This window comes from Sparus aurata, chromosome 13 (genome assembly GCF_900880675.1).
Source record: "Sparus aurata chromosome 13, fSpaAur1.1, whole genome shotgun sequence".
NCBI lineage: Eukaryota > Metazoa > Chordata > Actinopteri > Spariformes > Sparidae > Sparus > Sparus aurata.
This window is the reverse complement of record NC_044199.1, coordinates 28361669-28384170: the sequence shown is the minus strand read 5'-3', so window position 1 is coordinate 28384170 and position 22502 is coordinate 28361669. Positions and strand designations below refer to the sequence as shown.

Genomic DNA, 22502 nt, shown 5'->3' with positions numbered 1-22502 from the left:
CACACGCCTGAGCAGCCACTGCTACCAACAACAGAGCAGCTGTGTTAATCAGTTCACACATGCAGAACTAGCAACTTAAAATAATGTGTGACTGAGTGTTTTAGTGTGACATGATATCACAAAGTCACAGAATTGAAATTGAGACTATGGACGAGGCATTTCATGAGCAGTGTTTTCTGTGGGAGAGAAGAGCTTCTGTTGGTGCAGACTTTGACCTTTTAAACATCTTTTAAACATCTTCTCTTTACATGCACAAGAACATATGTAACATATGAAGGAAAGGAAATGCGTAATCGGGCCCCTTAAAGCAAATGATCTTTCAAAAAGCAGTCCAACTTGTGGTTCATACTGCTCTCAAGATAGATGTAGTACTTCATGGGAAACCTTTCAGAATAAAACTTGCATGCAAACAGGATTTAATACACTATGAAAAAAACAAGACACCAAATTAAAATCATTCCAGAATATCTTTTATTTCATTGCCCGTGTCCTATTCCCCACCCTCCCGCGTCCCTATTGCTGCACTCAATCATTACAAGGATATGGTGCTGATTCCATTTTACAGCAGAATAGATAAATAAATAAGTACAATTCATCTCACTACACGCAAAAAGAGAGAAAAAAATCCGTTCAAACCATTGATTTTAATAAATATGCTTACATCTAGCTGTCCTCATTTATGTACATCCACATTGTTTATGCTTTGGGACGGTAATCAACTTAAAAAGCCTATACAGTACTTCTATGTGTAACCCTTCAAAAAAAGTGTTTCTTTTGTTTAAAAGTTGACGGTTGTTCTATTTTCCTTCAGTGAGTGGAACTCATCAGCTTTGCCTACGTTACAAAGCCTTGCACTAGCAGCAGTGGCTGTGGGCAGCTGCATACATCCTGCTATTAATGGCCGCAAAGACTACTTGTCTTTTTCAAGTCAAATGCTAACGGTCCCAGCATTCCAGGGCAAACTGCATGCATTGCCCCGAGCCCTGGTTTTGCATTATTTCTCTTTTTTTTTTGTCTTTAACCTGACATACTGTTTGTGCTAAGACAGATGTAAGGGAAATTGTGATTGAACCAGCTTCAGAGTGCAAACCTTGATGTCTTTTACAGTGGACCAGTCAATCCTTCATATAAACAAAGAGCATGCGTGCTAAAATGCTGACCACAGCTGTATCCAGATTATTTAATGAATGAGTGTATAATTGACAAGAACTGTGATTTGGATGCAGCTCAAACATTCAAATACTCCACATGGAACAGTGTGGATAGTGATCATTTGTAAGGCAGGAGCGGTTACTCTCCTGACCGTCTTATCTTAATTTGGACCTCAAACAGGAGAATGTGTTCATGGTCTAATTACATGATGTTTGGGTCGAACGTGAGTTGTGTCCTTGTTGTGGCAGATCAGCTTGTTCAAATGAAAATCTACTATTTTTCCACTGTGGATAAAGTTGATTTCTATCCGACGAGGTGTTGGCATGATCACAGAACTAGACGTCTCCTGGAGCTACACTACACACAAAGACATCATACTTGCTGTCGTACAATTTTAGGTTGTGTTTGGCTGGTGGGTTTAAACTCACGGAGGAGAGAAGATTAAAAAAAGGTGATTAAAACTGGATTGGTCAACGTAAAAAGTGCTGATGACTTTGTGGAGCCGGGGACAGAGCATTTGATGGTTTGTTGGGGAGGCTAACAGGTAACAATGTACAGAAGATTTAATATGTCTAAATCAAAACAAATCAAACAAACAAAAAGTATGAAATTCGATATAATAAACATTGTTGTTATGTGTATTTCCCTTTTCTTCGTACATTTAGTGTGTCATAATTGGATTAAAAATATTTTGAATTGATTTATCTATTAGTATTTAATTGTTTTTCATTGTGACAAGTATTTCCCAATGCAAAAAAAAAATAAAAAATCACATCACGGAAAACAAAGTAAAGGGTACTGCATTTCAGTGTTGTCCAACAGAGATCAACCTAAAATACAGTAGGTTTGAACAGGAATCTGCTAAGCTTTTTGTATTGTTGTCAGAACAGAAGTGACAGTGACAGGTGAATGTGATCTACCTAATATGTAAAAAAAAAATTGCCGCCTGCTGAATTCATTGGCATACTCCAAATAAATAGAGGGCAGCATATCACCAGATTAGCTTGTTAGCTAGTAAACTCAGTTGATCGTACAGCTAGCGGTCATATTCGCTTGAAGCAGTGGGGGAATGTTGGTGTCGTTTATTGGACTATCAATTCTTTGACGAGGTACCGACAGGCTAGGGGCTAGCTGGTTAGCATGCTAACTAACTTCAACAGGTATCTCTGCAACACAATGCAAAGACATTTTTGACGTAACGTCATAATTGTTTATAATTTAAAAAACTTTTTGTTTACATATTGCACCTTTAAGCCTGTCTGTGTTTACTGTAAGCTAACACAAGCTGTCAACACTCACAGAGAGCTGGGCAAAGAAGATCCTTCAGTTTCTTGTCAGCAGTGTTAAGCTCCACCCACATCCACGCCCCCAACCACGTGATTGGACGGTTGCTATTGATCATTTCTTTCCATTTCCAAAAAGAAAAAGCTCCTTTGCATGACCACAGGAAACTTAGTAACAGTGCTTTTTATTTAGTACTGGCAGGTCTATGATGCCCTCGGCTCACTGAGAGGCACCACCTTGTTGATAAAGTATGATTAATTTGTTTAGCATTTAAAAAAACGTGTTATTTTTTGGGTAATTAATAAATGAATACATCAAAAGGAAATACGCATAACATAATGTGTATTCTATTTAACTTTATTTTTTGGATTGTTTCTTTATTTAGGCATTTTAAATCTTCCATAGCAGGACCAGATTTGGCTTGCTTTCCCAAAGCATGTTAAGCCCTAAGGTGTCACATCTTTGTCCCACTGCAGGTCAATGATCAAAACAGGTCTTAGTGTTAAGATGCTTGAAGGAAAATGAGGTCTGCCAGCCTTCACATGGTGATGCTGCTGTAGAGCTGGTCGATCTTCGCCTTGAAGAACTCCTTCAGCTCGGGTCTCTTGGCCTTTAGCGTCGGCGTCAGGAGGCCGTTTTCAATGGAAAACATCTCGTTGTGGATGTAGATGTTCTTCACCTTGAGAGGGAAAGTGGAGAAGAATAGATGAAAGTTGTTGAATGACAGCAGTGTTCTTGAGAGTCTCCCCAAAGTTTTTGAAAGCCGCGATAAGCCAATTCATTTTTCTTCCAAAACTTTGCATATTAAAGGGAGAAAGTCTACGTCAACACCTTTCTTTTATTTCATATATTGAGACAGTGAAGATAAAGATGTTTACAGTTTGCAGTTTAATTAAAGTTTATCAACTGACTGCTTTTAATCGGCTGTTAATTGTCATTTTTTTAGCGAGTAGCTCGACTTAAGCATATACTGCATTACTCACGGACCCAAATAAGACTTTTCAAGATAATCAAACATACCTTTTTTTGAGGCACAGCTGTCAAATATATGGTCACACTATAGCTTTAAGAGTGAGGTTATCTTAGACATTTTTTAAAAATAATAACAAAGGCCTCAAATTGAGTCGAAGGCAACATGCAAACCACTTGATTTTTTTTTCTTTTTGTGGTGCAGGGAATAAAAGCCCCCCAAAATATCATTCAAGAGCAAACTATTCACTTCTAGACTGATGATTCTTTAGTCACAAAGACCTTTTTTACTTGACGGAAGCATCCACCATTTTTGATTAATCTAAAAATTAAAGCATATGTGTGAATTTACTCTCTTTCTACTGACCCAAATCTTTTTTCCTGGCTTTTGTTTTTGCCTCAAACCTCAAAGATATGCAGAAGCTGTACTTACCTGCTCAAAAGAGTGGAGGCCACTGGCCTTGCCCAGACGCACCAAATCTTCAAGGATTGCCTTCTTCAATTCCTGTGGACAAAAGAATGAAGTTAACTTCAGCAGAATTCTCTCAGTATTTTCAGCAAGCATTTCAAAACATTTCCTCCATGTGCAACCCACCGTGTTTTTACAGAGGTCCTTGTAGGTGCCTAACATGCCTTTTTTCTTGGCCCATTCAGGCATGACTTCAGGGTCCGGAACCACAATCCCCACCAAACAGGACTGGACAAATGTAAGAGGACAAAAGTCAAAGGATTGAGTGACAATTCTGGTGATAACTGAGCACCAGACAGGTGATCACTTGAGGTCTATCGGACATTAAGATGCTGAGTGTGTATGTGTGTTAACGTTCTTACCTGCAGGCTATCTCCATGAACATAGAGCTGAGCCACTGGTTCGCTCCTGATATAGATGTTCTCGATCTTCTCAGGGGAGATGTACTCGCCTTGCGCCAACTTGAAGATGTGCTTCTTCCTGTCAATGATCTTCAGTGTTCCGTTCTACAGGAGAGGAGAGGTACAACAAAAGACGACAGCAGGGAACAAATTAAAGTAAATGCTGCTGAACATTGAATACTTAATTATCATGGAGTCTGGTGTGAGCTGTGTGTACGTACAGGTAACCATTTGCCGATGTCTCCGGTGTGAAGCCAGCCGTCTGAGTCCAGCGTCTCGGCCGTCCTCTCTGGGTCTTTGAGGTAGCCCTTAAACACGTTTGGTCCCTTCACACAAACCTGGATGGGAGATTAGAAAAGTCCATTTTATAAAAAGTGTGTGTTCTTCTTTGATACGACACCTTTATTCTCTTGAAGCTGTGGCATGAATTCTTATGTTTAAACATAAGAATTCATGCCCTGGTCCCTGGTTCATTTTGTTGACATGTTAGAGACAAAGTTTTTTTACAGAGATAATTAAATTGGTATCTATCCATAATTGAAAAAATACTGTCATCAGCCATGAAAAAACCCCCCCAAAATGTTTTGCCATGTTTCTGTCAATAAAATGTTACGAAAAATCATGTTATGAATGACATACGAACGAGTGCATGTGCAGTGTATGCTGCTCACCTCTCCCTCTCCCTTTGAGGCGAAGTAGTTCTTCTCAGAAACATCCACCAGTCTGATGAGGTTACATGGCAGCGGGGCCCCGACGTGACCTGATTTAAGGGTCAGGAAAAACCGAAAAAAAAAGTCAACAAAATAACATTCACAATTGAACTTTAGCTGTCCGATTCTCTTCCCACACTGCAGCCTTCGTCGCTGCTAAATGGATTTCTACAGATTACAATGTTTCACATCATATAAAACCGAATATTTAGGAGGAGGTAGGCTCAATGGTTAAATCTTGAAGAGAATCAGGAAGAAAGATCAGTGGGTCTTATATCTTTTAAAAATACAAACAACTTATGGAGTACCAGAAATGAGCAGCAGGGGGCGATGTAAGACTATAGCTTGAGGATGTTATTATCTGACAGTCTTTTATTTACTGCCCCTGCTGCAAGTGGCACAACGGGCTGCGGCACATACCGTGGGTTTATCCGTGTCGTGGTTTTGGCTGATATGCAATGATAGAATATGTATCCAGACATTTCCTTGTCGGTGTTTGGTTCACACATCTTTATTACAGTTTGTGGAATGAGAAGATAAAATGAAAAAAAAAAAAAGAATCGAGAATTCGAGGGTCAAAGGTCAAATTCAAAGCAACAAAATGCATTTACTCCTGTTTTTACTGTAGGTTTGTAGCTCCTCAGTTCTTCAAAGTGTTGATTCACGTATTTTTTTAAATATTAGTTTTAAATTTTTTTGTATTTGTGTGTGCGGGCAATAAGACACACTCAGCAAAAAAAAAAGTGAATGCACCTGTTTTTCGGGATAAAAGTGTCATCTCTTTCATATATATGCTGGGTAATCAAGTTTCATTCATGTCAATAAACAGGGAGCCATCTTTGGAAGTAAATCTGTTGTGATACTGTGAATCTGACCCCTCTCTGTCACATTTCAGCCACTCAATAAGGGAAACTCTAGGAATTCCAATACTCAAACCGCTATCAGAAACACCTCCAATTCTGCCTAAGAGGCTGGAGTTGGTACCAGAAAGGAAATGGTACCTGTACATCTATAATATCCATTTTATATACAAACTAGACTTTACAATTATTATCTTGTGTCACATCCTGCAGATTGCAGGTCCCATTATGTGTGCTTTTGTTCAAACAGCCCAAAAGTAGATGAAGTGTGGGCATTAGGTCTTTATTCATATTCCATGATAAGTGCTCAGTAATACTACATTTTATTTTGAATTAATAAACATGAAAAACACATTTGATTTTGCGTTTACAGCTGAAATAAGGAACAAAGGGGACATATTAAATTTAGTTGGTTTACTTTGGGTAACGAGGTGACTCAGTCTGACAGCAAAGTCTGACAGCAAATTATAACACGTTTTAAGTCTATGTAAGTGCACTGAGTTCACTTGGATAATAACCAGTAATGCAAAGAGGTTAACACATGAATTAAACGCAGAATAAACAGGAGCAGTTACGGCAGCCAGAAGTCTATAATACCTGTCTGTTGATATTGGCAATGAGCTAAGCAGGCATTATGAGTGTGAATTATGTGGCTTAACTGCTCTTTCCTCTCTATCTGTCGAACCTGTCTCCTGTTTTTCTTCCGCTGCTGTTTACTCCTCACTCTCACCCTGCTTTTTCTTTTATTGCTTTTTCTATAATCTATAGTTGTCTGAGCACCTGTGTCTTTATCTGAGCGGCTGTGACCCCTCCATTGACGATCTCCAACTTTGACCTCAATTAAACAGTAGCAAAGGAGCCTTTTATTTCTTTAAGTCATGACTCAGCCATGTCACTTTGAGACCTTTGAACGGAGCCTCTGGTTGAGTAAACAAGTTCAGGGAGTCCGGCAGAGATAAGGAAATGTTTCCCTGATCTAGGCCTGTTGCATAAACGGCGCTGAAGCTCACCTTGGGTCCAGTCTCCAGGTGTGGTGAAGGTGCAGCCAGCTGTGCACTCTGTCTGGCCGTACGCCTCGTACACCTAGACACAGACACGGGGGAGTTGAGTGCATACACAAACTGTATTTGTGTGTATGTGTTAAGGATGGGGTAAAGGTTTGGGTTAGGTGGTATGTGGGCATCTGACCTGGCATCCCAGAGCTGCTCTGAGGAATCCCAGGACACTGGGCGAGGTAGGAGCTGCTCCTGTTATAATCATCCGCAGCCTTCCTCCCAGGCTGGCCTGCGAGAGAGGAAACAGATTATGAAGACAGAGGAGTCTTTATTATCTGCACAACCCAGGAATTTAGCGCTGTTTATGTTGGATTTTGGAAAGGGCATGAGAGTTTGCTTTCTTCGCTTTGAGCAACGCGGTCCAACGCAAACACACGTTTTCTGCCAAAGTTTTTGACTGTTTTTGTTCTTTCACATGAGAGCTCTCCCTGATTTTGAAGAGGATGGGATTTGGTTGGAAAAATGTGATGTCATATAGTTCTGAGCGCCAATCAGGATTTCACAACATTTGAATGGGAATCTGATGACGGTCGTACAGTTGGTTGGCTACTATCAATGAAATCTAAACAAACCACACACACCCACGTCTGATGAACACGCAGTGTGCCAACGTCCCTGTACTTTTTTCCTGTTTTTTTTCCCCCTCTTTGTGTTCAATTTTTGTTTGTTCTTGTATCATGTGCTCATCCTGTCATGCTTCCTAATATGCCTTCTTGTGTCCTGTCTTGTCTCACTTGTTATGTCTTGCTTCATTAAATAATGGTGGCTATTTTGGTCAATGACATCTAATATTATAAAGGAATCCTTTGTTTTCAGGACTCTATACAAGAGATGACCGTGGATGTCCAATATGGCCAAAAGACTACAGTTGTGCCGCAGATATACTTGCTTTTAATTCCTCTGTCTGTTTGGATCGGCGGTTGTGCACGCCCTTAGAAATGAACTCGCCCTGCAAGATGCAATTCGCAAATGTAGGTAGGGGCAGTGTTGGGCCAACATGTGGGTGTGACGGGGTCAGGGGTCAGTAGGCATGCAGGGCCGCAGCACGGATAACAACGACGGACTGAGCTCCCTGTTGTGCCATCTAGTGGTATCCTCCAGCAACGTGCGTACTATAAATAGTATAAAGTATATAGAGCCGGTATGTGAACGCCTGGTTAATAAGCAAGTTTATCTCTAGCTTTAGCCTTTTTGCTGATGTTGTGATGTTGATCATGAACGTCAACTGACCCTGAAAATAGATTAACATAAAAATCACTTTTCTTTTGCATCAGCTTGTTTATATTGAATATACAGCACATGTGGAAATTAGGTTAAAAAAAACTTTTAGGTTTTAGTAAACACCACAGGGAGCTTTGGTGCATTATCATATTAATCTCTCCAGATGTGTCTTTTCACTGTTACCGCAAGTATTTTATGAACCCTTAATCGGTACAGTGGAACCATCTCACTGTTAATTGCGACTGCATTCAAACATGAAATTTGCTATTTTGAATATTATACAGGTGTGAGGATGTGTGTGGTGTGCCAGCACTCTTGAGGTAAGAGATTTAGAAATGGCTGGAGGAGAGAAGTGAGATGAATCATTTCAACAAACCCGTCCTTACAAATAAGCAGTCCTGGCACATCCAGTTCACTGTGGGGAGACACTATTTACCTGAATCTTACTGAAGAAGATTTTGTCCCAGATGCTGTCACTGCGAATGATCCCGCTGCTGACTTCAGCACCTTTTCTCTTGGCAGCGAAGTTGAGCAGCCAACGCTTCAGCGGGCTGTTGGCCTGGCTGAAGATCTGCAGGGAGACAAAATACACTTTCTTTTCTTTTTCTTTTTTTGACTGGGACCAGTGCCTTCTTGTTCCAACTGTTAAATTCATGCAAGTTTATTCAGGCTCACTGTCCAGAAATCATCTGGAAGCAGGTAAATCCCACTTTACAGTAAATTCATGGAAACAACTCTGTGTCCTATCACGTTATTTTCCACTTACTTAGATCTTACTTGGATTTCTGAGGAAACCAGAAAGGGAGTGTATTAATCATAGGTAATAACACAACACTGCAGCCCATGAGTCAGGATGGTAGTGGAAAATAATTTCACTTGATTTTCAAACCACAAATCCCTGTCAGAGTGGGCGTCTGTTTCCCAAACAGAGCCACAGATTATTTTTATTAAATCAACTAAACAAGCTGAATAGCTCCGTCCAAGTAAACAGCTTATTTGAAAGCCTTTTTTGTTCATCTCACCTTGTCGTACATGCGGTTGAGCAGTCGAGGCACCACGGGGAAAATGGTCGGCCGCAGGGCCTTCATGTCATCTGGGAGGAGGCGGATGTCACCCTGATAGAACCCGATCCGTCCTCCGTGGCAGTACACCACAGACTGCAGAGACAGGCACACAAATAATTTAACATATTTGTGATCCAATATCTTTTACAGACACAATCCCATCACTGACAGGGGTTAAAACATTCAAGTTTTTATAGATAAAACTCATATGACAGATATTCATAGATGTAAACTTGGCTCACGTAGCAAAATTCACACACTGAAGGGAGGAGATCTGTCACCATTAGACAAATTACTGGCATACTCATACGCACTTGTTGGGTATACATGTGGTTTACGCCAGTTTATCTGTCTATCTCATCATACAGTACTTGACGTAGAAGATTGGAGTTCTTGTTCTGACACTTTTCAAATCTTGTGTCAGTCAACAAAGACAGGACGTTCAGTGGCATGAGAGATGTTTGTTCACTTTTACATTCATCAGGAAACGCCCCATTATTGGTTGTCGGTTATGTTCGTCATAATTAAGGGCTCATGCACATTTTTGTTATCAAATTCTCAGACACTTTACTTTATGTAAATGTACCTGTATAACATGTATACATTCTCTATTACAAGTCAAACTCCTGCATTTAATATCATACTGCACTAAAAGTAAAGATCTCCAATCAGAACAATGTACTTCAAGTGTTGGGACCCACAGGTTAAGTCGTTCATTGTGGATTTCAAAATGGACTCGGAACAGAAGTCAGTGTCCCAGAATTCCCCATTCTTCACCCCTACGTGCAAAAATTCAGCTTTGAGCTACTACTATCACTACAGGTCAGGTTTTTTTTTTTGCTAACTTTTAGTTAATAGGTACTTTGCAGACTGCATGCTACATCAGAGCCAAAGTACCACTCATGTTATTGAATTCATTTTATCAGCAATCACATCAAAAAAACACACACACACCCTGATTGTGTTACACTGCACTGTTTTCATACTGTATCTCGGGCACTTTTCACAGCACTGCCCTTCCTATGACTCACAAAATAGATCCAATACTACTGGATAGTTTTACAGTTATTTCAAGGTTCCCCCAACCATCTTTAACTAAAGTCTTGATCATAACTAGGAACTCAAGCTGTGAGATATATAGCAGAGTAAAAAGTACAATATTGCCCAGTGGAATGGAAGTGTATTCCAGTAAATATACATAGTTTCCAACACTGGTTCCAATGTAAAAAAGCTAATACAATCCTGACGAGTGTTGCTTAAATCTGCTTTTGGGGCTTTCAAGTAAACGGAAATGAACACAGTTAAACTTGTTCAATGTTATGCAACAAGACACTCTACTGTAAATGTCGAGGCACGGCTTCTGTGTTTGACAGTGGATGTATGCACGCACATAGGATTAAAACAAGTTGGCAGCTAAAGAAGTGACTCATTTATGGTTGTTCATAGTGAAACTTATGAGTTCTATTACTGGATTCTATCTCAGGAATCTGCAGCCCGGGCGGGGTGACTCAAATCAACAACCATTTAATCTAAAAACCATGGGTTTTGCAAATTTGCTGTAACTTGTGGACTTGGGGATCCTTGCGCAAGCTGACAAGTGCGAATACAAAAGAGTCTCGAAGTGAGAACTACTGCATGTTCAGTTGGCCTGTGTTTGTTTTTTTCCCACGCGCACACAGACACACACATCACCACATGCCCTTTTTTAGAGAACACTCGCAGAGCAGTGACAGACTGAACATGGCCCGAATATTAACCCAGCACACATCCTTCCTGTTTTGAAGCCGTCTGAGGACACAAAGTGGAGGTCCGCCCCTTGGCTATCATCGAGACATCGTCGGTGTGAGACACAAACTGGTGCGCTGATGTGTTTATCTGTTTCTGTGAGACTCTTGAACTCGCTTCTATTGTGTGATCTCATGCAATGCTTTTTGGGGAAGTCAGGTGGTTTCCTGTGTCTGAGTCCCACGCTGCCGCAGGCCAACAAACCCGGCTGGTTGAACCTGATGCAGCCCGAGCGACACACACACACACATGTCGCATGACACCCACGTCTGAGGGCACACACTTACTGTATATACCAATGAGCCACTTAACGACACAATGACGGCTAAGATTTACAGAGGATTACAGAACGATGTTACGTGGAGTTATTTTAACGGGACAAAAAAAAATGCAGTCTCAGCAGTTTCGGTTGTTTGATGTTTGATGAGTAATTGTATGGCTGATCATGGGACAGTCATGAAAAAACACCTGAGGTCTGGAGGGTCACTGTTCTATTTGCTGTCAACATCTGGTCAAAACCTGGATGGAAACTGCTGGTGTGAAACTAGAACCACCACAGCGGGTGAAAAAGTGAAGCCAAAAAGCCTCCCGTACGTGAAGATTTAGAAACATTTTGAAACAACACGCGAAGGCCGAAACATTTTAGTTTATGTAATCACTTCTGCTTGCGAAACATTAAAACCCCCGGGGCGTCAAGGGACAAACTTTTTTTTCTCCATTTTTTGAAAATGTGTTCTCAGGAGTTAAATGGCAACTACTCCAAGCTGTCCAAGCTACCAGTGCACCTGGGTTTGACGGTGACATAAAACAGAACAAAACAAAACAGGAAGCGTAAGAATGGGTGCCCTGCAGGGTGGTTAATAGCAGAGCTAAATGTTGTTGAGGTTTTGACAGGTGACTAAACAGACTCAACATCTGAAATCTGAAGCAACCTTTACTGTTAATGTGTGTGTGTGTGTGTGTGTGTGTGTGGGTGTGTGTTATCTTCAATCCTCCATTGTTGGGTCCTTTCGCAGCCTGTCCTCATCACAAAAACAACCATATACAGTAGGACGACTATGACGGCACCCTACTATGACCCATATTTACGTGAGAAGAAGTACTATAATGAAGGACGAGGTTGGGGATGTATAGTCGGGTTAAACAAGCACAGAACTTTTAATTCAGGAGGCCACTGTGTGTGCCCGATGTCAAACCAAAAGTAAATGGTGGCTTGTTTTAACTTGGTAATGTAGGCTTGTTGTGCTACATCACGTACGCAGGAGAACGTGAATTATTGACACATTGAGTCACTGACAGTCGGCAAATTCAATTGTTTAGGTTTGAGGGTGTGTTGGATTAAACAGGTGACCAAGTGGTCACAAAATTAATGTTTTCCCTTCAGTCTTATACTGATACACCCTTTACTGTAAATGTCTTTGTTCGAAGCGGATATGACTACACAAAAGTGTGCGTATTCCTGGAGGGCACATCTCAGGGGATCAATTGTCCTTGTCACCTCTGTTGCCCTTTTGTATGCTGTCCTATGTCGCTGTTTCATCTTTGTCTAATGCACTATTGCACCTCATGTAAATAGTAAATAATAATAATAACATTAATCATCATACAGTCACTTTATAAGGCATTTTTGCAGTTGAGAGCAGTTAAATGAAAAAAAAAAGCATTTCGTATTTTTGTCGTTCAATATTGTTTTTGTTTGTTTGCACTGTTTGTTTCTTGGGAAACGTTATCTCATTGCACTGTTTACTGTGTATATGGCTGGAATGACAATAAACCCCTCTTGAATCTTAAATCTTGAATCTTGAATCTTGACTCTTGTCAGGACAGAAATTCGGGGAAAATCCTCCAATGTAGCTGCATTTTGTCATTCCTTAGCTATTGAAGCTTCACTTTCGTATGTGGTATTTACCTAAATGTCACGCAAAAGAAATATACAGTATCAACTGCTGTGCAATCATAGTATTCAGTCACTGAATGCGCATTTTTTCTTAAAGTGAAAATAAAGTGTCAAAAATCCCGTGATCTTTTGAATCTCTGATTTGGCCTTGAAGACACATTTTGTTACAAAGTGTACGACTGGAGCAGGCATGTCATCAAGCAGACTGTCCTGTCCAACCAAGGGTCCCTTTAATGATCTGAACGTTGTGGGACAAATGTAGTCATTAAAGTGTTTCTATGCAAGCAACCTGTAGCTGCCTGATGTCAAGTATAAGGCTGATGATGAGGGATGAGGAGAGACTTGGTTACATTTCTGGAGGGGAAAACTGTTGTCATCCACATGCAAACAGGTTTTCTATTGGGAATTTACAGGAAGAAATGTGCACCATAAGACTTAACAGGGGGAAAGTTTCCCTTCGGGAGCACTGATGTTGGTTGAATGGATTTAATTTGGTTTCTGACTAAAACTGAAACTGAAGGGAAGTGGTTTTCCCCCCATTGAACAGCAGATCCTTTGTAAGACTCAGACGCTGTGCGTGTTCTCACTGTCAGTCCAAAAACAGCACCGAGACACTTAAAAATGCTTTTTATCCATGCTTTGGTCCAAGGAGGTGAGAGGCACAGTGGAGGAGGAATCTGATTAGTGACCAGCTGCAGGTAAAAGAAGCTCTTACAGTAAATGCTCCTTCAGTCCCTCCCTTCTTGTCTCCCTCCGTCCCACACACTAAATAATCTCAAATTAACGCCCACCCTCAAGATCTTTCCGTACACATCCTTCTTCCGCCCACATCGCCCTCCTTACAGCTTGAAACTCGTAACTATCACATTCCTGTGGGCAAGAGTCTCGGCCCATTTACCTCGATGAGTCTCTCAAACATGTGAGCCAGTGGCAGGAAGGAGATGAGGCAATCATCTTGGTTGGGGAAAATGACTTTCTGCAGGAGACAGAGAGAAGGAAAGAATCAGATGACTTTGCGACACAGCGACTTCATGAGAAAGAGAGGGTGCGGGGAAAACACACGACTTAAATGGACCCGCACAACTAAATGACACCTGAAGGATTGTTACTCACGTCTGTCACTTTAAGGAAGCCTGAGAAATCAGCCACCACGTTCCCATGGGTCAGCATGACTCCCTTTGGGTTTCCTGTGTAGGCAGACACAAAACACACACACACACACACAGGCGTTACAGAAGTGAGACATCCATCACCTCCCCGAGCATGACACGGTCAGCCAACAGGAGGACAAAAGAATCTGGACATCTCGAGGTTTCTCGAGAACTTCCTCGGAAGGATTTGCGTTAGCACGGAGCTTTGACTGAGCACAATAAAGAATAAGTGACACACTTTCTGTTAACAGATGTCAATATAATAAATTACTAGAGTGAGTTTTCTTTTCTCATTTGGACCCTTTGATGCACATGTAGTGTAGTCCTCAAGCATGTGCTGTAAATCTGTTGAAAAGGCAACTTTCTAAAAAGATATATAAAACACTCAGTTATTCACTATGATTATAATCAAAATGTGGGACTATTTCTCTTTTTTTTTCAAGGTCATCGGCTTCTCAAATCTATATATGTATATTTTACTTAACCCTCTGAACCCCACAACATGCCAACAGGTTGGAAGTAGGGTTGTCACAAGAACCGATACTTCGATACCAATTCGATGCCGACACGAAAAAAATAATTCGATACTTGCTTTTTTCTGGTACCGTCAGAACCGAATATACAACTTTTCACTTGGCGAGCCGTGTCGATTCTTGGCGGAACTGACGGGGGCAGCATACGCGTGTGAGCAGCACAGAGCAGTCAGCGGCGCTGAAGAAGAAAACCTGCCGTCTTAGAAAAAAATGGCTTCAGCAAGTGAGAGTGAAAGCACAACACGTTGGCTCGTCGACAAGACAGGTACTAAGAGTTGCGTGTGGAAATATTTTGCATTCGAAGTGGATAAATACGGGGCAATTCTAGACTCAAACAAGCCGACATGCAAACAGTGCCTCAGGAGTTTTCAAACGAAAGGAGGAAGCAGGTCAAACCTGGCCAAACGCCTCAAAGACAGGCACCCCGACTTGTAAAGAGAATTCAATTCGTGGTATCAAATTAGTATCGAGAATCGTGGAAATTCACAGGTATTGGTGTCGACTACTGAAATTCTGGTATCGTGACAACCCTAGTTGGAAGGCATGTTTTCTAGAGAAAAAAGATCAGAATTGCATGTTTTTCCACTTATGTGACTGCCCTCAGACAAATCAAGTGCAACAAACGCTTCCGTGAGGAAAACTGACCAAATCTAAGCTTGAAAGAGTGATTATTCATCCAAATGACTTTTTTCTACCTATCAACTAAAATTTGATTTATTTTCTTTTTTCTTTTTGTTGATGTCTTTTTTCCCATTTCTTGTTTCCTTATTTGTTTTGTGTTCTTGGACACTGACAGATGTAACCATCTCAATAAACCGTTTCATCATCTTTTTTTCTGCCTCTCTGTTTTTCGTTGTTATGCAAATTTTCTTGACTTCTCCCTCCTTCTCGACGCTGCTGTTTCCACAACAGCAGTGAAAAACGCGGCGAGAAAAACGTGATGGATATAAAAATGAAACCGGCAAGAAACTGCTTGGGGTTCAGAGGGGTAAAGCTGTTAAAAAGAAATTTTATTTATATATTTTTGTTGATCCTGACGGCCCTGCTGAACAAAAGATTATGTTTTAGCGCCGTACCACCAGACTACAGAGCAGCTTCCCTTCTCAGGCTGTGAGACCACTCAATTCATATTCAGCACCCATTAAAACATAATTCTAATAATATGACTTATCCAAACTGAATAAGTGATGGTCTTGTTTGCTTATGTGCGTCATAAAGAAGCACGAGTATTAAACTGGGACTGTTTCAAAATCAGTTAAAAGTTCCTTGTAGAACGTTTTAATCATGAGACCACCATCATTTCAAGCAGAAAATTAGAAATCTGTTATGTCACAATTTAAAACAGCGCTCTCTTTGAGAAAAAAAAAAAAAACCTTAATCACTGTCTTCTTTGTCTGTGTGAATTCCGACAATGGGCTAAAATGACCATTTCTGCTCTCAGTTACGGTAATACCATTGCTCAGACCAGTCTACACACAGAAGTCTGTATGAAGCAATCACTCTTCAAAGAAGCGTTCCTCTTTCCAGACATGTCGCCTGATTGCAACCATGAGCAATGTCTAAGGCTCAGAGCTGAGGCGCTGTTGCAACAAAGGTTGAGGGAATTCCTCTGAGGGGATTCACAGGAAATGCAGAGGTGCGTTCTCGAGAAATGCAGCGATTAGTGAAAATGTCCCTCCCAGAGCCAGCAGGTGGCGGTGTCTTCAGTGGGACCTGTGTGCGGCTAGCTGCAGCTGCTGCTGTAAACTGACACCAGCGTGTCCTTACACAACCTTGCTTTAAGTTTCCTTGTCTGCTGGTTTCAGAGGCTGTGGCTGCTGCGGGATATGGCCTCCCGGAAAAAGGAGCAGTGCCTCCTCACTCAAATGAATGTGCCTCCCGCTGGCACCTCAGGGCAGGCCAAGGAATCATAATCATCTCGTTATTATGTCACCCAGCAGCTGCGAGGAAACCGGAGCCTTTATAGTAAATGCTCGCCTCGCCGTCTCTCTGTAAAGAAGAGACTTGATCCATTTGCTATAATCCATAGCTGTTTAAATAGACATTCTTAATTTGCTATGCTTTGATGCTGAGTTTTCAATTACGAAAAAACGAATTTCAGGCAGACTTTTGATTCCTACAAGCTAGAGATACTACCGGCCGAATGTTGTCCTATCACAAATCATGTCAGTATTAGCACATGTGCTGTCCGATATGCACCTATATGAAAAGTTTGATCGTTCCAATATATAAATGTCGAACTGATAAATCGATATCAGAATGTTTTTATTCCCTAATGTTGATATTGGCATCGGCTCTTCAGCAAACTCTTTTGTTTGACTCGGACCTTCAGAAAAGTTCAAAAATATGTGCTATTTTCAAGCAGGTGACCGATATCGCAGCCACACACAACACACATTCAGTCAGTGAATAACTTGAATAACTCGACTAGTGTCCAGGCTTTGACCTCAACAGACGTTCTGAATGAAAGAATCCGTCTGTTATGTTAAACAAACAGCTGCTATTTGAATGTTTTGGTCCGGAAAGGAATTTTGAATTTTTTGAATTTCAACTGGAGCAGGTACATCTCCTTCAGAATAAACCTTTTTCCCCGCTCCCAAAAATAAAATATTAATACAAATTCTTATTTAACTGGTATTATAAATGAGCTGTATTCAGAAGTCTGACCTCTGCATCTGTAAATGGATGACCCTGTTTTATAACTTGCAAAGGCATAACAACGAGAAGACTGAGTCAGATTACTGTTTGACTAGAATTTAAGGGAGCAGCATCAGGTCAGTGAACTTTGTAGTGCAGACAATAATAAGGTGACATTGCTTGGACTGATGTCAGTGAAGGAAACCTTAGGTAAGGTATAAGGTGTGGTTGTTTTGTGGCATGCTGTGGGTTCTAAATGTGGGTTTCATTTTCCTTGTCTGTCCTGACTCGCCTTCACCCATTTCCCATAACAGATGAACATGTGTGATGAGCTCTGCTGTTAACAGGCCATAAAATGACAAAACTACTTAAAACTAAACAGGAATAATAAAGACACTGATGGTATTTTTAGCTTGTGGTCAAATTCTCAAACCCAAACCCAAGTAATGCATTATGTTTACACAGTTTTTACCTGTGGTTCCACTGGTGAAACAGACAATGGAGAGGTCATCCGGTACTGGTGGCTGTGGACAAATAATGGGAACCATCAGAGCTTGAGATTGACATGAAACTTATCAGCTTATCATGCGATAACTCTTACTCATTGCAGCTCTCGTGACAGCAGCCTGCACCGCCACATGTCACTTCAGAACAATGAATGTTGATTGTCAATGTGTGTACAGCTATATTTAATATCTGTGGCATTGTATCAGCAATTGTACATGGTTTATGGTCTGAAGGCGTGAGCTGCCAGAGAGTAAACACTAGCTTAGCTGGCTAATAGCCAGAAGGTTGGAGCTGAACTGTCAAGGTTCGGTGCTTTATCAACAATCGCTGGGGCAATGCAAGTGAACCCAAAAGACTGGTCACGTTACTGTAAAATTGTTAGTAAGTGTAAAATTTCTTTGCAATAAAGTTTTTTATGAGATATTATCAAGGATTATTGTATTTTTAAAGGTGCACTTCGTAGTTTTAAGGAAGAAAAGATCTAAACTAAACAAACTGTCTTTGTTTTCATGACTGTATAAACTGATTCAGCTGACCTTACAGGACAACACGAAGCGGTTTTACTTTGTTTGTATGTGGCGGACCCTGTCACCTCTCTAGCTTCAAGTGGTGTTCTACATAGTGCTCCTTTAAATAGACAGACACTAAAAAAGTTTAGTGACGTGTTCTGTTAAACTGAGATCATATTTACTCAAAAAGAAATGAGTTCATTTACTTACTAGAAGGTATAACGTTTACCATGTCATCAACCCTGCCAACATTTTTATGGGTTATCCTTAATGTCCCCATCCTCACATAACCCTGCGCCACAGATTAAAAGAATGCATACAAAGATTTTTAAAATGAAGTTACTTTTAGTCTTATATGAATAGCTTTCGGCAGAAATAAAAAAAAAAAACCCAACACAAAATGTAACAAAAAGTGTAAAAATAAACATCTTAAACATCTCAAAAGAGGGAGGTCTCACACCATGTGGAGTCAAATTTGGCAGTGTATTTCTCCTTCTTTGAGCCTGTTTCATCCATTTTCGGCAACAAACTGAGCGGGGCGGAGGATTCGAGTGAGCGCAACAACGCCCTCTTATCAGGAGACTAATGGGAGAAATGACCAATCGGGAGCACGGGAGTAACGGTTAAAAAGAGTGACGTCAAGCGTGATTAGCATGTTAGCATTCTAGCTTTTCCCGATGAGCACTGAACACGGAGCAGAGACTGATCAATGAATGCACATTTCATGGTAATCCATCTAACTGTTTGGGTTTAATAGTGATTGTTGGACTTAAACGGTTGTGAGTGGCGGGCCGACCGACATACAGAGATTGTCAGAGCCGTACTGCTAGCATTCCTAACACAGTGCATCTCTTCCAATGTACTGCGGAGTACTTACTATAGGGTTTCTGTGGTGCTCCCTGCCCTGAGCCTGTAAGGAAAGACAACAGCGTTACCTATTACAGGAGGACTTGGAGGGCTCATGGTGTGCATAAATGACATTTTTAGACATAGCTTCAGTGTTATCTCCCACTGCTCCCTTAAGAGTGAGAGTCTTCTGAGCTCTCAGAACATTTTCTAGCAGATCAATCTCGACAAGGGCATGTGTGATTCACCGTCATCTCATTACCAAAGGACAAACATTTTTGGGGCTCTGTGTCACTGGAAAGCGAACATGCACTTATGTGTTGCTGACTAAGAGCCCTCTCGTTTCTTTTCAAGCCACATGGTTTCCATGAACAGCCGGGGCGTCTGCCACACTGACACACTTCAAATACTTCCATGGAGGTTGATCATGATGGAAAAATGACAGCTATGTATACAAGTGACTGCCAGCTGATTTATTGTGATTGTCTTTCTGCCGCTCGTGGGATGGTCCTCATTGAGGCGTAAAGCCTTTTGTTATTTTTTAATTCCAGCATGCAAACGCCCGTCCTTTTTTTCTCGCTCTTTGCCTTTATGATTAATCAGAAAAGAAAGAAAAATAACTCTGCCCCCATCTTAAATTAGCTGCTGCAGTAAACACAGCGATGATCTGCCGGACCAGTTTCGCCTGTCTGTTTGTTGTGACCGTGTTAATGAGGCATCAACAGTCACAGGAATGAAAAGAGCAGCGCATTACCGCAAACGGCCACATCGGACACAGAGGCGTCACAACACAATAAAGCTTCATAATGCGCCTTGTGTTGTCTGCGTGTGACTTTGTGCTCGCGTAACGCCACATTATTCAGATTCTGCGCAGAGCAGATAAAGATACCGCCTCACAAGCCCGACCAACGCCTCATATTTTTAGCTTGTGTGGTGATTAAATCGGTTTGTTTTGTCTGGCTGTTCACAGGATTTTACCTTATGCATAGCTGAGACTCTCGACTTTCACCAGATTAAAAAAAGGTATGGCGTCTCTGCAGCTGTTACTGTGGCGGCAGAGCTAAATCAAAGGTCCAGGGACAGTCAAAGCCCCGAGTTGTAACTTGGTTACTTGACGTCGACCTTGCGACAAAAACATGTTTGTCCGACATCCACAAGCTCAACGTTAAAGGATAAAGCAGGCGATACATGACAGATTTTTTATGCTGTCAACAAATCTTATTGCAAAACAAACGTTCACTATATCGTATGTTGACAACCAACCTGGAGAACATATCAACACTGTTATCTTTAAAGAGTCCTTCAGGCCATTTTTTTGGAGAAACTACTTCCTGGCCACTTGACACATATATCTGATACTTGCACTGAGCTAAGAGCAGACCCTTTCTCTCGTTCATTTTGTTTCCGTCACATCGTACCTCCACTTCCTGCATGGCCTGCACGTGGACGCCGCAGCACTTGCCGTGCTCCACGAGGGCGGAGTCGAAGGCGTCCATCAGGATGATTCTCCGCAGGCCCGGAGTCTCCTTCCGCTCCACGTTATCCAGAAGCACCTGAGCTTTGTCTACTTTGTCACAGATGACCGTGGAGATGTCCGCTGGAATGACAAGCAAGCGCGCAAGAGCACACGCACCCTTGTGTGAATATCAGCGGAACAGGAGACGAAAAGGAACAGAACAAAATAGAATGGGACATCTGATCAGCACTTTGGGGAAGGTTTCGAGAGAGACTTCAGAACCTCTCAGGGCCAGAATGATCAAGTTAATCAGCTCTCGTGTTTTTGCTTTTGTGTTTTTGGTTACATCTGGTTCAGTCCACTGAAACGAGTCATCACCCATGCTTTGGAAGACAGCAGTGCTCTCAGACACCAGTGGGGGGAGCTCCAGTGCCTGAAGGTGCTGCTTAATGAAACCAGATTGTATGTGCAGTAACTAAAAACCATTATTTTAAGTTATAGTTACAAGAGGACAGAAGATATCATCACTCCTGACTGTGTTTGTGTGTGTGTTTGTGTGTTGGTGTGGCTAGTTAGCACTTGTTTGTCTGTGTGTGTGTGTGTGACGTGTGTGTGTTCTCACCGGTGTTAATGATGAACCGAATGGCGTCTGGGCCCAGTGTGTCATACAGGGGGACCACCACCATAGAGTAGGTGTAGCAAGCTAGCTCTGAGATGATCCACTGTAATCACACACAAGCCGGGGGTCAAAGGTCACACACGTGCTTCACTCACATATTCACGTTACATCTTCAGACCGCGCTCACACACAAATCAGAAGCAGAAGTGGCCATGACAGCGGTGGCAATTTTTTCTACTTTCTCCTTCACTTTCCATCGTCATGTTTCGACAATGATTTCTGGGAAATTAGAAAAAGGCCTTTTGCAGCAGTGGCAAATTCCAATTCCACACTTGAAATGAATAATCCGTCAGCACACGACAGGATCTACATGTGTGGCTGCTAACAGATTTAACAAATAGACAGTTTTTGAGTGTGGGTGTTTGTGTTTACACCAGTGGGCGGGAGGAATGCAACCATCTGTAAAATGGTTTACATGTGTCCGTGCAGAGAGGCTGTGAGAAACAAAGAGGGAGACATAGCGTGGATAGCTAACAGACAGAGATGAAGAGTCACCTCTGGCCTGTTCTGGGCGAACACTCCGATGAACTGGCTGGGGTTGGGCAGGCAGCCCTGGTGCAGGAGGCCTGAACCCAGATGTTCGGCCCGGGCCGTCACCTGCAGAGGAGCGAGACAGCAGCTGATTGGACAAACTCCATCATACAAATACACGTTTAATTTCTCTCAGCTTTTCAGTTTCTTGTGAAACAGTTACAGTAGGAAGGATTACACTGGGTTGGGTTGTCGCCTGTCCTAGTGCGCAGGCAGTGGTGGACAGTAACGGAGTAAATTTACTTGAGTACTGTATTTGGTTACAGTTTTAATGATTGTTAATAAACATCTGCATCTGCAACATCTGCTGTCCTCCTGTGATCTCATTCATTTTATTTGTTTTTATAGGTGTTTCTGCAGGCTTTATATAACATTGTGGTTCTAAAAGCAAGCACATCAGTGCAGGTGGTTTCAAAGAGTTAATTCTCAGAAACAAGAGTTAAAAGGTCCTCAAATTTATTTCGAAAAAATTATATTAATCATTGATGTGAAAAATAAGAAATTTACTCTTACTCTTACTTTTACTTTTACCTAAAGTAAATTTAAAAGCATGTACTTTTGGATACTTAGGTACCTTTAAAAGCAAGCTTTTTTACTCTTACTCGAGTAACATGTCGACTGAGCTACTTTTACTTGTAACGGAGTAAATTTTGACCAGTAGTATTTGTACTCTTACTCAAGTACTGGGGTCGAGTACTCTGTCCATCCCTGTGCGCAGGGGTACTGGGAACATGTATAAAAGGAAATAAAACTCATTTGGATGTACACTTTTCCCCCAAACAAATG

At 41.5% G+C, this 22502-nt stretch overlaps 1 protein-coding gene across 3 annotated transcripts in view; it reads right to left on the bottom strand.

The window, feature by feature from the left end:
- Positions 1-625: 625 nt before the first annotated feature.
- acsl6 (acyl-CoA synthetase long chain family member 6) overlaps positions 626-22502 on the bottom strand; it is a 49933-nt gene continuing 28056 nt past the window's right edge. For all 3 annotated transcript variants that reach the window (XM_030437945.1, XM_030437943.1, XM_030437944.1), the window contains exons 5-21: positions 21681-21782; positions 21129-21228; positions 20469-20647; positions 19082-19114; positions 17661-17712; positions 13981-14054; positions 13766-13843; positions 9144-9278; positions 8558-8692; positions 7034-7129; positions 6856-6928; positions 4947-5035; positions 4497-4613; positions 4237-4380; positions 4001-4102; positions 3839-3910; positions 626-3115 (exon numbers count right to left, since the gene is read on the bottom strand). In XM_030437945.1, coding sequence (XP_030293805.1) covers positions 2975-3115; positions 3839-3910; positions 4001-4102; positions 4237-4380; positions 4497-4613; positions 4947-5035; positions 6856-6928; positions 7034-7129; positions 8558-8692; positions 9144-9278; positions 13766-13843; positions 13981-14054; positions 17661-17712; positions 19082-19114; positions 20469-20647; positions 21129-21228; positions 21681-21782 — 1722 coding nt within the window. In that variant the 3' untranslated portion in view covers positions 626-2974. The remainder of the gene's footprint in view (positions 3116-3838; positions 3911-4000; positions 4103-4236; positions 4381-4496; positions 4614-4946; positions 5036-6855; positions 6929-7033; positions 7130-8557; positions 8693-9143; positions 9279-13765; positions 13844-13980; positions 14055-17660; positions 17713-19081; positions 19115-20468; positions 20648-21128; positions 21229-21680; positions 21783-22502) is intronic.